The following is a 16,331-nucleotide window of genomic DNA, read 5'->3' on the forward strand; positions in this document are numbered from 1 at the left end:
GATGTCCGATATTATCGGACTGCCAATATTATCGGCCGATAAATGCTTTAAAATGTAATATCGGAAATTATCGGTCTCGGTTTCAAAAAGTAAAATGTATGACTTTTTAAAACGCCGCTGTGTACACGGACGTAGGGAGAAGTACAGAGCACCAATAAACCTTAAAGGCATTGCTTTTGCGTGCCGGCCCAAGCGGGGAGGTAGGGTGTAGCGGGGGGTGTATATTGTAGCGTCCCGGAAGAGTTAGTGCTGCAAGGGTTTCTGGGTATTTGTTCTGTTGTGTTTATGTTGTGTTACGGTGCGGATGTTCTCCCGAAATGTGTTTGTCATTCTTGTTTGGTATGGGTTCACAGTGTGGCGCATATTTGTAACAGTGTTAAAGTTGTTTATACGGCCACCCTCAGTGTGACCTGTATGGCTGTTGACACATTCACTTGTGTGTGTGAAAAGCCGTGGATATTATGTGATTTAAGGTTTATTGGCGCTCTGTACTTCTCCCTACAACCGAGCGGCGTTTTAAAAAGTCATCAATTTTTATCCTTTCTGAACCGATACCGATCATTTCCGATATTACATTTTAAAGCATTTATCGGCCAATAATATCTAGTCAGAAGTCTTACAAAACCCGAAATAAACGAATGAAAAATAAAACTCTAGTAAGTAGTATCAGCCAGATTTATTTAATACCAGGGGTGTAACGGTACACAAAAATTTCGGTTCGGTACGTACCTCGGTTTAGAGGTCGCGGTTCGGTTCATTTTCGGTACAGTAAGAAAACAACAAAATATAAATATTTTGGTTATTTATTTACCAAATTTGTATACAATGGCTTTATCATTTTAACATTGGGAACACTATAATAATTCTGCCCACGTTAATCAACACTAAACTGCCTCAAGTTGTTGCTCAGATTAAATAAAATGACAAAACTTTTCTTCTACATATAAAAAGTGCAACATTAAAACAGTTTCAAGTCAACTCATCATGCTTAATTTATTACAGCATTAGTTGATTTATTATGTAAATGTTATATTTTTATCAACATGTGATAGCAGGGACCCTGCCATTCAAAACTAGGCTACTCCATTACTAATGATTAATGTAACTATAGCTGAAAAAATGGTACAATAGCAATAGGAGAGACTATTCATCCCTGAACACCATGGAGTTCATGTAGGCTTAATGATGCACTTACATTATTATATCAACTATCAGAGACAGAAACTCTTCATTTAACATAATGTCCTGATTCAACACAGCTCAATCAACACAGAAAAAGGTCAAGTGAAATAACAGACAGACAGGGCTTTGCTGTCCGTAACACACACACACACCGCAAAATGAGCTAACGTTACGCTAAAAGCGAATTAGCCTTCACCTCAAGCCAGGACTGCGAGCGAGCTGAGCTGCCGTTTATATTTCTAGAAGGTCAACGGGCTCATAGTGATGTTACTAGTAGTTGACTGGGAGGTGTTTATTATCATTTGGGGAGAGTCCGCTGCCTGATGATTACCTGCTAAACGCTAAGCACTGAATACGCACTGCTGATTGGCTGTTACCGCTCTGTTTGTAACCAATCAGATGGTTGTGTGGGTGGGACAATGCTGGGTGCTGTGTAGAGTTCTGACAGAGGCAGAAGGAAGCGGTAGCGACTACTCATTATGTCCGTGTGGAAACTTGTTCGGTACACCGAAATGGTTCAATACAAATACCGTATTTTCCGCACTATAAGGCGCACCGGATTATTAGCCGCACCTTCAATGAATGGCATATTTCATAACTTTGTCCACCAATAAGCCGCCCCGGACTATAAGCCGCGCCTACGCTGCGCAAAAGGGAATGTCAAAAAAACAGTCAGATAGGTCAGTCAAACTTTAATAATATATTAAAAACCAGCGTTCTAACAACTCTGTTCACTCCCAAAATGTACGCAAATGTGCAATCACAAACATAGTAAAATTCAAAATAGTGCAGAGCAATAGCAACATAATGTTGCTCGAACGTTAATGTCACAACACACAAAATAAACATAGCGCTCACTTTCTGAAGTTATTCTTCATTCGTAAATCCTTCGTCTTCGGTGTCCGAAGTGAAAAGTTGGGCAAATGTGAGATCCAAAATGGCCGGTTCCGTCTCATCGAAGTCATCGGAGTCAGTGTCACTGTTATCCAGCAGTTCTGTGAATCCTGCCTTCCGGAAAGCTCGGACCACAGTTGTGACCGAAATATCTGCCCAGGCATTTACGATCCACTGGCAGATGTTGGCGTCGTCTGGCGCTGTCTCCCTGTCTTAGTGAAGGTGTGTTCGCCTTCTGTCATCCATTGTTCCCACGCAGTTAGCAGTCTAGCTTCGAATGCCCTGTTGACACCAATATCTAGCGGCTGGAGGTCTTTTGTCAATCCACCCGGAATGACGGCGAGTATTGAATTAAGCGCGTAAGCGTGTCTCTTACTGTGATGTTATGAGCTAGCAAATATAACAACTACACTACCCAGCATGCAACGATAGTTACGAGCATGCGCGGTAGCCCTGAGAAGCGTTGTTGTATGCTGGCAGTTAGAATGTGGTTATGAGCACGCTGTGAGTAAACGTTGAGAACTCAGTTAACACGCCTCGTCTGCATTATTTATAATTAGACAGACAACACACTTAATAGGAGCCATTTTGGGGTCTTTGCATAAACACACAAATGGAAATGAAACGTCACATATCCCAGCATGCACCGCGCGCTTCTTCTTCTTCTTCCGGGGGCGGGTGGTTGCTTACAGTACAAGAAGAAGCGCTTCCTGTTCTATGGGGGCGGGTGCTTACCTTGGCGGTTGCTTGCGTAGAAGAAGAAGCGCTTCCTGCTCTACCGGGAAAAAAGATGGCGGCTGTTTACCGAAGTTGCGAGACCGAAACTTTATGAAAATGAATCTTAATATTTATCCATATATAAAGCGCACCGGGTTAAAAGCCGCACTGTCAGCTTTTGAGTAAATTTGTGGTTTTTAGGTGCGGCTAATGGTGCGGAAAATACGGTACACGTACCGTTACACCCCTACTTAACACACACACACATCCAGAAAAAAGGTAAGTTGTTCTCACTCCATGTTAGACATGTAGATTATGTATATTTCTAAAAAAGTATTTCTATAGATTACTGGTAAAAAGTGATAGTAGCAGTAACTAAGAAAAATGGACAAACATCAAAGCTGGAGGCGAGCAGAATTGAAGAACGCAATCTAATGACTCCCCAGCAACCAGCAATGTTTATTATTGCCTATAATTGGTGGCTTGTTACTATATCCTTTAGAAGTTTTACATCAAAAGCAAGAAGAAGAAAACAAGCCGTCTCCAGCAACGATGCTTTTTCCTCCAAAATACGCCTCACCATGCATTCTAATGAAAGGCACGTGTGTGTGTGTGTTTTCTGCTGGGATGACTCTTGGTTCTCTCCTGTCTTTAGATACCAGTCTGTTGATATCATTCAACCAACCAATCATGTATTGCCAGCCTCATTCGGGGATTCTGATTGGCACATTGTCACAGGCAACTCTCTTGCCGCCACCTATGAGTCCCCACGTAGAAAACCCTCACAGCATGAGCTGGAGAAACAGAGAATGCCAGGTGACTATTTTCTTTCCCTTCTACCCTTGTTGAAGACTGACTGGGCGTCCGTGCCTCTTTTTTTCTTTCTTGTGTTTCCACCTTTCCACTTTCCCTCTCCCAACCCTCTTTTTTCTTTCCTTTTTTTTTTTTGGTTTTGTTTTTTGTTTTTGTTTTCCTCGCTCTCCTTTCTTGCAGAGCATGACCTCCTAAGGCAGGAGCTGAACAACCGTTTCCTGGTTCAGAGTTCAGAGCGGGGCCGGGGGCCGCCCGCCTCGCCGCTGGCCCCCGTGTCGCTCCCGAGGGCTGAGTTTCACCAACACCAGCACATGCACCAGCACCGACACACCCACCAGCACACCTTTACGCCCTTCCCCGCCGGTCTGCCCCCGCCCACCGCACCTCCCGTGGTGCGTACCCAGGCCAGAAATGTGAGGATAAGTAAAAAAAAAAATAGAATAAAATAAAATCTAGTCGTTTCCCTTGCCACTCGTCCAAATCTCCCCTGTGTTTCTTTACCCTCAAATTATCCAAAATGTCCCCACAAAAAGTTCTGATTATGTAGAAAATGTATTAATATTATTATTAAGTAATTTGGTTATACTTGTATAGCGCTTTTCTACCTTTTTCAAGGAACTCAAAGCGCTTTGACACTATTTCCACATTCACCCATTCACACACTGATGGCGGGAGCTGCCATGCAAGGCGCTTACCACCACCCATCAGGAGCAAGGGTGAAGTTAAAGTTAAAGTTAAAGTACCAATGATTGTCACACACACACTAGGTGTGTCCTGCCACAGTCAGTCAACCTCCTCCTCCTCCTCCTGCTGCTGCTGAACAGGTCGCACCTGTGGTCCGGACTGTAGGCCTACCTCCTAAAGTTAAAAGTTAAAGTACCAATGATTGTCACACACACACTAGGTGTGGCGAAATTATTCTCTGCATTTGACCCATCACCCTTGATCACCCCCTGGGAGGTGAGGGGAGCAGTGGGCAGCAGCGGTGGCTGCGCCCGGGAATCATTTTGGTGATTTAACCCCCAATTCCAACCCTTGATGCTGAGTGCCAAGCAGGGAGGTAATGGGTCCCATTTTTATAGTCTTTGGTATGACTCGGCCGGGATTTGAACTCCCAACCTACCGATCTCAGGACGGACACTCTAACCACTAGGCCACTGAGTAGGTACAGTGAAGTGAGGATAAGTAAAAAAAAATAAAAATAAAATAAAATCTAGTCATTTCCCTTGCCACTCGTCCAAATCTCCTCCTCAATCTACTCCCCCCTGTGTTTATTTACCCTCAAATTATCCAAAATGTCCCCTTTTTCTACGAACACGTCCCCACAAAAAGTACTGATTATGTAGAAAATGTATTAATATTATTATTAAGTAAATTGGTTATACTTGTATAAAGAAACTCAAAGCGCTTTGACACTATTTCCACATTCACCCATTCACACACTGATGGCGGGAGCTGCCATGCAAGGCGCTTACCACCACCCATCAGGAGCAAGGGTGAAGTGAGGATAAGTAAAAAAAAAATTAAATAAAATAAAATCTAGTCATTTCCCTTGCCACTCGTCCAAATCTCCTCCTCAATCCACTCCCCTCCTGTGTTTATTTACCCTCAAAGGATCCAAAATGTCCCCACTTTGTACGAATACTTCCCCACAAAAAGTACTGATTATGTAGAAAATGTATTAATATTATTATTAAGTAAATTGGTTATTCTTGTATAGCGCTTTTCTACCTTTTTCAAGGAACTCAAAGCGCTTTGACACGTATTTCCACATTCACCCATTCACACACTGATGGCGGGAGCTGCCATGCAAGGCGCTTACCACCACCCATCAGGAGCAAGGGTGAAGTTAAAGTTAAAGTTAAAGTACCAATGATTGTCACACACACACTAGGTGTGTCCTGCCACAGTCAGTCAACCTCCTCCTCCTCCTGCTGCTGCTGAACAGGTCGCACCTGTGGTCCGGACTGTAGGCCTACCTCCTAAAGTTAAAAGTTAAAGTACCAATGATTGTCACACACACACTAGGTGTGGCGAGATTATTCTCTGCATTTGACCCATCACCCTTGATCACCCCCTGGGAGGTGAGGGGAGCAGTGGGCAGCAGCGGTGGCCGCGCCCGGGAATCATTTTGGTGATTTAACCCCCAATTCCAACCCTTGATGCTGAGTGCCAAGCAGGGAGGTAATGGGTCCCATTTTTATAGTCTTTGGTATGACTCGGCCGGGATTTGAACTCCCAACCTACCGATCTCAGGACGGACACTCTAACCACTAGGCCACTGAGTAGGTACAGTGAAGTGAGGATAAGTAAAAAAAATAAAAATAAAATAAAATCTAGTCATTTCCCTTGCCACCCGTCCAAATCTCCTCCTCAATCGACTCCCCTCCTGTGTTTCTTTACCATCAAATGATCCAAAATGTCCCCTTTTTCTACGAACACGTCCCCACAAAAAGTACTGATTATGTAGAAAATGTATTAATATTATTATTAAGTAAATTGGTTTTACTTGTATAAAGGAACTCAAAGCGCTTTGACACTATTTCCACATTCACTCATTCACACACTGATGGCGGGAGCTGCCATGCAAGGCGCTTACCACCACCCATCAGGAGCAAGGGTGAAGTGTGAGGATAAGTAAAAAAAATTAAATAAAATAAAATCTAGTCATTTCCCTTGCCACTTGTCCAAATCTCCTCCTCAATCCACTCCCCTCCTGTGTTTATTTACCCTCAAATGATCCAAAAAGTCCCCACTTTGTACGAATACTTCCCCACAAAAAGTACTGATTATGTAGAAAATGTATTAATATTATTATTAAGTAAATTGGTTTTACTTGTATAGCGCTTTTCTACCTTTTTCAAGGAACTCAAAGCGCTTTGACACTATTTCCACATTCACCCATTCACACACTGATGGCGGGAGCTGCCATGCAAGGCGCTTACCACCACCCATCAGGAGCAAGGGTGAAGTGTGAGGATAAGTAAAAAAAAATAAAATAAAATAAAATCTAGTCATTTCCCTTGCCACTCCTCCAAATCTCCTCCTCAATCGACTCCCCCTTGTGTTTCTTTACCATCAAAGGATCCAAAATGTCCCCACTTTGTACGAACCAAAAGTACTGATTATGTAGAAAATGTATTAATATTATTATTAAGTAAATGGGTTGTACTTGCTGCGATGAGGTGGCAGCTGAGATAGGCTCCAGCACCCCCCGTGACCCCAAAAAGGGACAAGCGGTTACAGACTTATCTTTTTCTAAGACTTGTAATAGCTAACACAACATGTCTACTTCTCAATTGTCTCATGAACGGAACTGACATCGTCAACCCGGAAGTGCCCAAACAAATCAAGCGTAGTATTTGGATATCGCCACGAGGTGTCAGTAAATAAATGATAAATGGGTTGTACTTGTATAGCGCTTTTATACCTTTAAGGTACTCAAAGCGCTTTGACACTACTTCCACATTTACCCATTCACACACACATTCACACACTGATGGCGGGAGCTTGCCATGCAAGGCGCTAACCAGCAGCCATCAGGAGCAAAGGGTGAAGTGTCTTGCTCAAGGACACAAGGGAGGTGACTAGGATGGTAGAAGGTGGGGGATTGAACCGGGAACCCTCAGATTGCTGGCACGGTCACTCTCCCAACTTCGCCACGCCGTCCCCTAACTGTAGCCCCCACAACCCTGAAAGGGACAAGCGGTAGAAAATGGATGGATGGATTATTATGAAGTGTATTAGACTCAGTCAAATACACTGGCTGCCACGTCCCTGACCTAATACACACACTCATCCATCCATCCATTTTCTACCGCTATGCGATACTGCGATGAGGTGGCGACTTGTCCAGGGTGTACCCCGCCTTCCGCCCGATTGTAGCTGAGATAGGCTCCAGCGCCCCCCGCGACCCCAAAGGGAATAAGCGGTAGAAAATGGATACACACACTCATTTAAAGTTAAAGTACCAATGATTGTCACACACACACTAGGTGTGGTGAAATTTGTCCTCTGCATTTGACCCATCACCCTTGTTCACCCCCTGGGAGGTGAGGGGAGCAGTGGGCAGCAGCGGTGGCCGCGCCCTGGAATCATTTTTGGTGATTTAACCCCCAATTCCAACCCTTGATGCTGAGTGCCAAGCGGGTCCCATTTTTATAGTCTTTGGTACGACTCGGCCGGGGGTTGGAACTCACAACCTACCTTATTCACATTATTTGGTCAGGAAATCACCTTAAAGGTAGTACACGATGCAGAGATGATGTTTAATGTCATTTGCCTGTTCAAAAAGTCGAGGACCTCCAAAGTTCATAGGACGCAATCATTGCAGATGAGAGACCAAATACCTGTGTCTTGCCAAAATAGCCATTTTTCAAAGCCCTTTGTGGGGGTTAGGGCCAATTATCTGCATTTCCCAGATTAGTACCCGAGGGGGGAAAAAAAGTACATGACTAATCGTTCGTCATTTCCAACGTGCAGCAAGTCAGGCGAGAATCACAATTTTTCTCTGTTGGCGTGAGTCTTAATAGATGTCATCCATCATCGCCCGACCTCTGATTAAGAGCTGCCGGTCCCATTAGGGCCCAAACTTTTTAAATTGCCCCCATCCTGTAGCTTAGAAATCAAAGCTCTGGCATGGTCTCAGATAAAGTAGTGAGAATGCTCAAGAGTCAACAGAACATGGTCATATCAGGTTTAGTTTCATTGTGACATGGCGGCACCACACAGTCGCATACAATCTTGACTCTCATGATGCAACATGAGATCACTCCTCACTTGTTTTCCTTCCATTGTCATCTACTGTTGTCTTTTTATTCGACTTGTTTTTCCTGACCCCCATCCTGTTAGTCGCGGTCTTGTTCTGTTCTCCAAATGCATGCTCAGAGAAGCAGGATTAATGAATGAATGATGCTGATCTGTCACATGTATAACCACACTTTCTCTCTTCCCCCTCCTCCAGTTGGCTCTTGTGTCATTTCAGCTATGTAACAATGGGAGTAAATCATGAAATGAAGAGTATTTGTTTGTTGTTCAATGCCCTGGTCAAGCAGCTGGCAGCACTGACCCACTCTTGTCTCTTGCCCCCCCTTGCCACAAGGGCTGGGTTGGGAATATCTTTTAAAAGAATGAAAGATTAAGCTTTAATCAGACAAAGCTGTTTACTATAAAACAGTGTCAGGCACCATGAATTACAGTGCCAAATCTCTCTCCCTTTACAAGGCCGTAAAGCGACAAGACTTCCCTTTCCCTGTGTCAGAAAATTAAACCTTCCTAAACGCAGAAGAGGCCTTTTTAAGAGCTCGGGAGTTGGCTCTGCATCGCCTCTCAGTAGGGCGTCTGGCTTTGATTTAAGCCCATTAGAACCCCGGGAACGAACGGGGTGCCATTTTGCGTGCAGTTGTGAAAGTCCCTGTTACGCCAGAGGGTCCAAACTCTTAGCCAACCTTAAACCACCCTGTGTGACAACATATATTCATACACACTCTGCTTTATGTAAACTAAAATATGTCCGTGGCAGCCAGAGAGTTTATAAAAACACTCGCAAAGAGTACCTGCAAATGGTTTGTGTATTTGTGTAGGGGAATTGGTTACTGTCACTTGTAATTAGTCTCCAAATAGAGAGCCTGTATTGGCTCGGAGTAACAGATTTACAATGCGGCCCATTCATGTGCGGGACAAAGTTATCCCTGTCTTCTCCACTTCCAGGCTTCCTGATGAGATCCTCATGTGTTCTGGGCATGATCAAAACATTTTCGTTTGAAGGATACAGTCGTTAAACGGCAAATTATCAATGCGGTTATTCTGCTAGACTCGAGCTCTCCCCACTAAAAAGATTTCGCCACGTCAATTTGGCATTTCTAGAGGCTTGTGTTTTTTTTTTCCAAGGTATCAGTTACACGCCGAGCCATCTTGAAAGAGCTCCGAACCATTACTAATATCGTCTGTTCCACTCACAATAAATCCGTAAGAGCAGACCGGTCGCACAAAAGCCTCCTTATATTCTCCAATACACAAACAGTGGACTTGTCTCTTGCTTAAATGGCTTTCAAAGTGTAGGTTTCTGCCATCCAAAACAATGTCTTAACGCAGCTTTCATTGCTGAAGCCATAGTCAAAAACTATTAGTTTCACATTTCAATAAAATGTCCAATGAATAGAAGCAACAGGGCTGGTTTTACGGTGATAGCAGTTCCAAGTCCATGCCCAACCAAGCCTTGTACGCTTGCTCGGAAAATCTGTCCTCTTCTTGGCAGTCGCTTGGTAATTTTTTACTGCCGATCTGGCCAATGCAGTCTAAATAAACCTAGGACTGATGAAAGCCAGCTGCTTCACCCCAGGGCTTATTAATCCTGCTTTTATTACTGTTATGCAGATGTTGATCATATGTCTTGTTTTCTTTCCCTTATAATAACAAGATGTAAGGGTTGAAGAAGTGTGTTGAATTGAGTTGTGATCACTACTAATTAAAATGTATGTTTTCTGTTTAATCTCTTCCAGTTCGACAAATACACTCCGAAACTCGACAATCCGTTCATCAGACATCATTCAAATGTAAGTTTATTCTGGCCCTTCTCATGTACGAACCCCGTTTCCATATGAGTTGGGAAATTGTCCATCCATCCATCCATCTTCTTCCGCTTATCCGAGGTCGGGTCGCGGGGGCAGCAGCCTAAGCAGGGAAGCCCAGACTTCCCTCTCCCCAGCCACTTCATCCAGCTCCTCCCGGGGGATCCCGAGGCGTTCCCAGGCCAGCCGGGAGACATAGTCTTCCCAACGTGTCCTGGGTCTTCCCCGTGGCCTCCTACCGGTCGGACGTGCCCTAAACACCTCCCGAGGGAGGCGTTCGGGTGGCCAGATGCCCGAACCACCTCATCTGGTTCCTCTCCATGTGGAGGAGCAGCGGCTTTACTTTGAGCTCCCCCCGGATGACAGAGCTTCTCACCCTATCTCTAAGGGAGAGCCCTGCCACCCGGCGGAGGAAACTCATTTCGGCCGCTTGTACCCGTGATCTTGTCCTTTCGGTCATAACCCAAAGCTCATGACCATAGGTGAGGATGGGAACGTAGATCGACCGGTAAATTGAGAGCTTTGCCTTCCGGCTCAGCTCCTTCTTCAACACAACGGATCGATACAGCGTCCGCATTACTGAAGATGCCGCACCGATCCGCCTGTCGATCTCACGATCCACTCTTCCCTCACTCGTGAACAAGACTCCGAGGTACTTGAACTCCTCCACTTGGGGCAAGATCTCCTCCCCAACCCGGAGATGGCATTCCACCCTTTTCCGGGCGAGAACCATGGACTCGGACTTGGAGGTGCTGATTCTCATCCCAGTCGCTTCACACTCGGCTGCGAACCGATCCAGCGAGCGCTGAAGATCCTGGCCAGATGAAGCCATCAGGACCACATCATCTGCAAAAAGCAGAGACCTAATCCTGCAGCCACCAAACCAGATACCCTCAACGCCTTGACTGCGCCTAGAAATTCTGTCCATAAAAGTTATGAACAGAATGGGTGACAAAGGGCAGCCTTGGCGGAGTCCAACCCTCACTGGAAACGTGTCCGACTTACTGCCGGCAATGCGGACCAAGCTCTGACACTGATCATACAGGGAGCGGACCGCCAAAATCAGACAGTCCGATACCCCATACTCTCTGAGCACTCCCCACAGGACTTCCCGAGGGACACGGTCGAATGCCTTCTCCAAGTCCACAAAACACATGTAGACTGGTTGGGCAAACTCCCATGCACCCTCAAGGACCCTGCCGAGAGTATAGAGCTGGTCCACAGTTCCACGACCAGGACGAAAACCACACTGTTCCTCCTGAATCCGAGGCTCGACTATCCGGCGTAGCCTCCTCTCCAGTACACCTGAATAGACCTTACCGGGAAGGCTGAGGAGTGTGATCCCACGATAGTTGGAACACACCCTCCGGTTCCCCTTCTTAAAGAGAGGAACCACCACCCCGGTCTGCCAATCCAGAGGTACTGCCCCCGATGTCCACGCGATGCTGCAGAGTCTTGTCAACCAAGACAGCCCCACAGCATCCAGAGCCTTAAGGAACTCCGGGCAGATCTCATCCACCCCCGGGGCCTTGCCACCGAGGAGCTTTTTAACTACCTCAGCAACCTCAGCCCCAGAAATAGAATAGTTGGGAACATTTTTACAATGATTTGCAAATCATTGTATTCCGTTTACATTTACATCCAACACAATTTCCCAACTCATATGGAAACGGGGTTCGTATGATCATTGTTTGACCTATTTTAATGTTGTCTTCAGAGCATCTGGTTATGTGTGTACATATGCTCGGCACATCTGATTTTATCAAGGTTTTCTCCCTCCTCTTTCTCCTCAGTTCTTCCCCTCCTACCCCCCTACCATGCCAGGCATGCCCCCACTGCTCCCACACTCAGGACCCTTCAGCTCACTGCAAGGAGCCTTCCAGCCCAAGGTCAGCCCTACATTCCAATCCTCAAGTTATATGGAAGCAATGGGCTGAATAAACACACACTCACCTGTTTTTCTCACATCCGCCACAATGTATGGTACACACCAGCACAGTCTTAATGACACTTCAATTCAAGGCCTCACAACTTTGTATGTTCAATTGCCCGCATCTTCCCTCCACATTTTGGCCAATAATCGTAATTTTCGCCAATCACATTCCTACTCAACTGAATGGAGTGTGTCTCTGCCTTCCCCAGCCTCGGTGTCACTTCTTTGTTTACATTGACAGAGATGTGAAGCATGTGATAATCATCTCCGATCTTTTCTCATCAAACAAACAAAAAAATCATTGCCATATGCTATGCTTCACATCCGGTCTAATCAACAAAATATCGTCTTATAATACGATCATGCTATTCTGCGATATTTCTACCTACATTTTCTGGCAGATTGAAATTAAACGCTATGTAATGGCAGCGGCGATATAAGGAAGAAGATTGTCTTTGAGCAATCTCTTCGTCTTCGCTACCACTGAGGACTAGGTTTAATACTGCAGGCATGCACTGCCCTCTGCGGTCCAAATCGTGTAATTACAGTTCAATACACACTATAACCATCGCTATGGTATATTCTTCGATAACCTGTCCTGATTGATAGTCCGCACTTACAGAACGTTTAACAGGCTGAATATTATATTGTATTAGTAAGTAAAAAGTTAAAACATTGTCATGCAAAGATATGAATGCCATAAACTTGTACAACATGCAAAGTACAGAATATCAGAAACATATATTTAGGTAGAAAAAATATAAACCAATATCTTTGGCAATCAAAGCATGATCGTAACAATCCACATTTTGTCTTATTAATGCGTGAAACTGCTATGTAAAAATGGAAGTGTAGCTCCTCTCCTCTGTATGCAAGTGCTCCTAAAGCAGGTATACAAATTCTGTCAAGACACCAACACACCGACGCACAAAATATATATATATATATATATATATATATATATATATATATATATATATAGATATATACATGTATACATACATACATGTATACATGTATGTATGTATGTATGTGTATATATGTATACATATACGTACATATGTATGTATACATATATATATATATATATATATATATATATATGTATGTGTGGGGAAAAAAATCACAAGACTATTTCATCTCTACAGGCCTGTTTCATGAGGGGGGGTACCCTCAATCATCAGGAGATGATTGAGGGTACCCCCCCTCATGAAACAGGCCTGTAGAGATGAAATAGTCTTGTGATTTTTTTTCCCACACATACATATATTGCGCTCTACTACGGTATCGAGCACTATTTTTTGGATAACCTTATTAAGACATATATATATATATATATATATATATATATATATATATATATATATATATATTAGAGATGCGCGGATAGGCAATTATTTCATCCGCAACCGCATCACAAAAGTCGTCAACCATCCGCCATCCACCCGATCTAACATTTAATCAAAACCGCATCCGCCCGCACCCGCCCGTTGTTATATATCTAATATAGACGATGCAAGGCATTAGTGAGGTTATAAAGCTTTTGCCTGTTAAAGAAAGGAGACTGATCCAATGAAGCACAGACATTCAATGCGTGCCACGCTGTCACGGCCCAGACGCACACCAGTGCGCAATCATCTGGGAGCCACGCTGAGCGCACCTCCAAGCGCGTGGAGGTGCGATGTCCCTCGCACCCGCGGCGGCTCCACCCGGGCTCGCGCCCGAGGCTTCAGCGCGCACCGCGGCGGCCATCCTACTCGTCGCGGCCTAGCCCTCGCGGCTCTCGCTGCCGGCGACGGCCGGGTATGGGCCCGACGCTCCAGCGCCATCCATTTTCAGGGCTGGTTGATTCGGCAGGTGGGTTGTTACACACTCCTTAGCGGGTTCCGACTTCCATGGCCACCGTCCTGCTGTCTATATCAACCAACACCTTTTCTGGGGTCTGATGAGCGTCGGCATCGGGCGCCTTAACCCGGCGTTCGGTTCATCCCGCAGCGCCAGTTCTGCTTACCAAAAGTGGCCCACTCGGCTCACCAGGGTGAGCCCCACCCCTTTCGTGAGCGCACTGCGCGCGGAGTGACCCCTGTTACGAGCCCCTGGCAACGGGGGTGGCGGGCAGGTAAGCTGCGCGGGCGGAGCGCGCGGAGTGACCCCTGTTACGAGCCCCCGGCCACGGGGGTGGCGGGCAGGTAAGCTGCTTACCTGCTGCGCGTGACGCCGGCCGCGGCGAAGGCGGACGAGGCGGGGTGTCGGTGCGGTGGGCGCGGTGGTGACCCTGGACGTGCGTCGGGCCCTTCTCGCGGATCGCCTCAGCTACGGCTCCCGGTGGGGCCCTCTCGGGGGAAGGGGCCTCGGTCCCGGACCCCGGCAAGGCGTCCCTTCTCCGCTCCGTAAAAATGTCCATCTCTTTTTTTTTTCTTCTTCTGTTGTGGCATATGCTGCAGGTGCCTGCTCGTTTTTCGTATGTGGGTAACAACATTTAACTATGTATATATATTTCCGAATTGGTTTAACTGCCACCCGCCTGAATCTATTTAAAATCTAATTTTTTTTTATTTCAACCGCCCGAACCGCGGATAATCCGCGGACTCCGCGGTTGTGTCCGCAAACCGCGCATCTCTAATATATATATATATATATATATATATATATATATATATATATATATATATATATATATATTGCAGCTGCACTTGGGACAAGTCGCCACTTTATATACATACAGATAAATTAATGATGAAAAATAAATATCTATGTTTCTTAAATAAGCTGTCAATAAAATGAAAGTGCAAATGAAAATACATCTACCCTACTTTAATCATCATTTTGGTGCTTAAGAAACATCTCTGACTTTAGCTCCAGACTTCTTCTGTTTGTTGGATATTGTTTTTACTGCCACGAGTGGTGGAAAAGTGTATTACAACCGAGTACCGCTAGCGACCCACATGGCCCACAGCAGGGGCGCTCGTGGCCCAACATTGGGCCCTATGGTTAAGAAACACTGATTCGGATCAACTTTTTAGCGTAGAGGCTCAAAATATTTGCATCCTCAAATATCATTTTTCAGTCATTTTGTCCGGGCGATATAGCTCGGTTGGTAGAGTTCCAGGTTCGATCCCCGCTTCCGCCGTCCTAGTCACTGCCGTAGTGTCCTTGGGCAAGATACTTTACCCAGTTACTCCCAGTGCTACCCACACTGGTTTAAATGTAACTTAGATATTGGGTTTCACTATGTAAAAGCGCTTTGAGTCACGAGAGAAAAGCGCTATATAAATATAATTCACTACTGTTTTCATGAGATTTTGCAGGTCTATCAAATGTTGTGGCCAGCGAGTGTGTACATATAATCCCACAAAGCCAAAAAAAGCACAACAATCGTGTGTTAGTATGCAGTAAAAATGTTATTATGCTGCATGAAACTGGTCAAATCAGATGTTTGATGTTTTGTGCGCCGGCTGTCATTGGCACGCCTGCCTCTCACTTTTCTCCAGGCTTTCATTTATCGCACGTGTATCTCATACACACAAGTGTGATTTACTTGTAAGAGTACTGTAACACCCTCATATTTAAATGAGTTGTATGCAATGAAAAAACAGAATTGTCTCAGTATCATACTTGCCAACCTTGAGACCTCCGATTTCGGGAGGTGGGAGGAGGGGGGCGGGGTGGGAGCGTGGCTGGGGGCGTGGCTAAAAGGGGAGGAGTATATTTACAGCTAGAATTCACCAAGTCAAGTATTTCATATATATATATATATATATATGTATATATATATATATATATATATATATATATATATATATGTATATATATATATATATATATATATATATATATATATATATATATATATATATGTCTTGATAAGGTTATCCAAAAAATAGTGCTCGATACCGTAGTAGAGCGCAATATATGTATGTGTGGGGGAAAAAAAAAAGAGTATATATATATATATATATATATAGTCTTGTGATTTTTTTTTCCCACACATACATATATATATATATATATATATATATATGTAAGGAGGTGAACTGATGTGGGGAGTCTGCAGAGGTTCTATAAAAGTGGGTGACATTGTTTATATATATATATATATATATAAGAAATACTTGACGTTTAGTGAATTCTAGCTATATATATATATATATATATATATATATATATATATATATATATATATATATCCATCCATCCATTTTCTACCGCTTATTCCCTTTTGG

General features: G+C 44.5%; 1 protein-coding gene across 5 annotated transcripts in view; it reads left to right on the forward strand.

Moving 5' to 3' along the window:
• Nucleotides 1-16,331, forward strand: part of fbrsl1 (fibrosin-like 1) — a 1,050,133-nt gene that overhangs the window by 995,742 nt on the left and 38,060 nt on the right. For 3 of the 5 annotated variants that reach the window (XM_061985900.2, XM_061985897.2, XM_061985901.2), the window contains exons 10-12: nt 3,787-4,019; nt 10,107-10,160; nt 11,969-12,064. In XM_061985900.2, coding sequence (XP_061841884.2) covers nt 3,787-4,019; nt 10,107-10,160; nt 11,969-12,064 — 383 coding nt within the window. Of the gene's footprint in view, nt 1-3,448; nt 3,610-3,786; nt 4,020-10,106; nt 10,161-11,968; nt 12,065-16,331 lie in introns of all 5 variants that reach the window. The other 2 variants (XM_061985899.2, XM_061985898.2) reach the window with 2 other exon arrangements.

The sequence above is a fragment of the Nerophis lumbriciformis genome, linkage group LG12 (assembly GCF_033978685.3).
Source record: "Nerophis lumbriciformis linkage group LG12, RoL_Nlum_v2.1, whole genome shotgun sequence".
NCBI lineage: Eukaryota > Metazoa > Chordata > Actinopteri > Syngnathiformes > Syngnathidae > Nerophis > Nerophis lumbriciformis.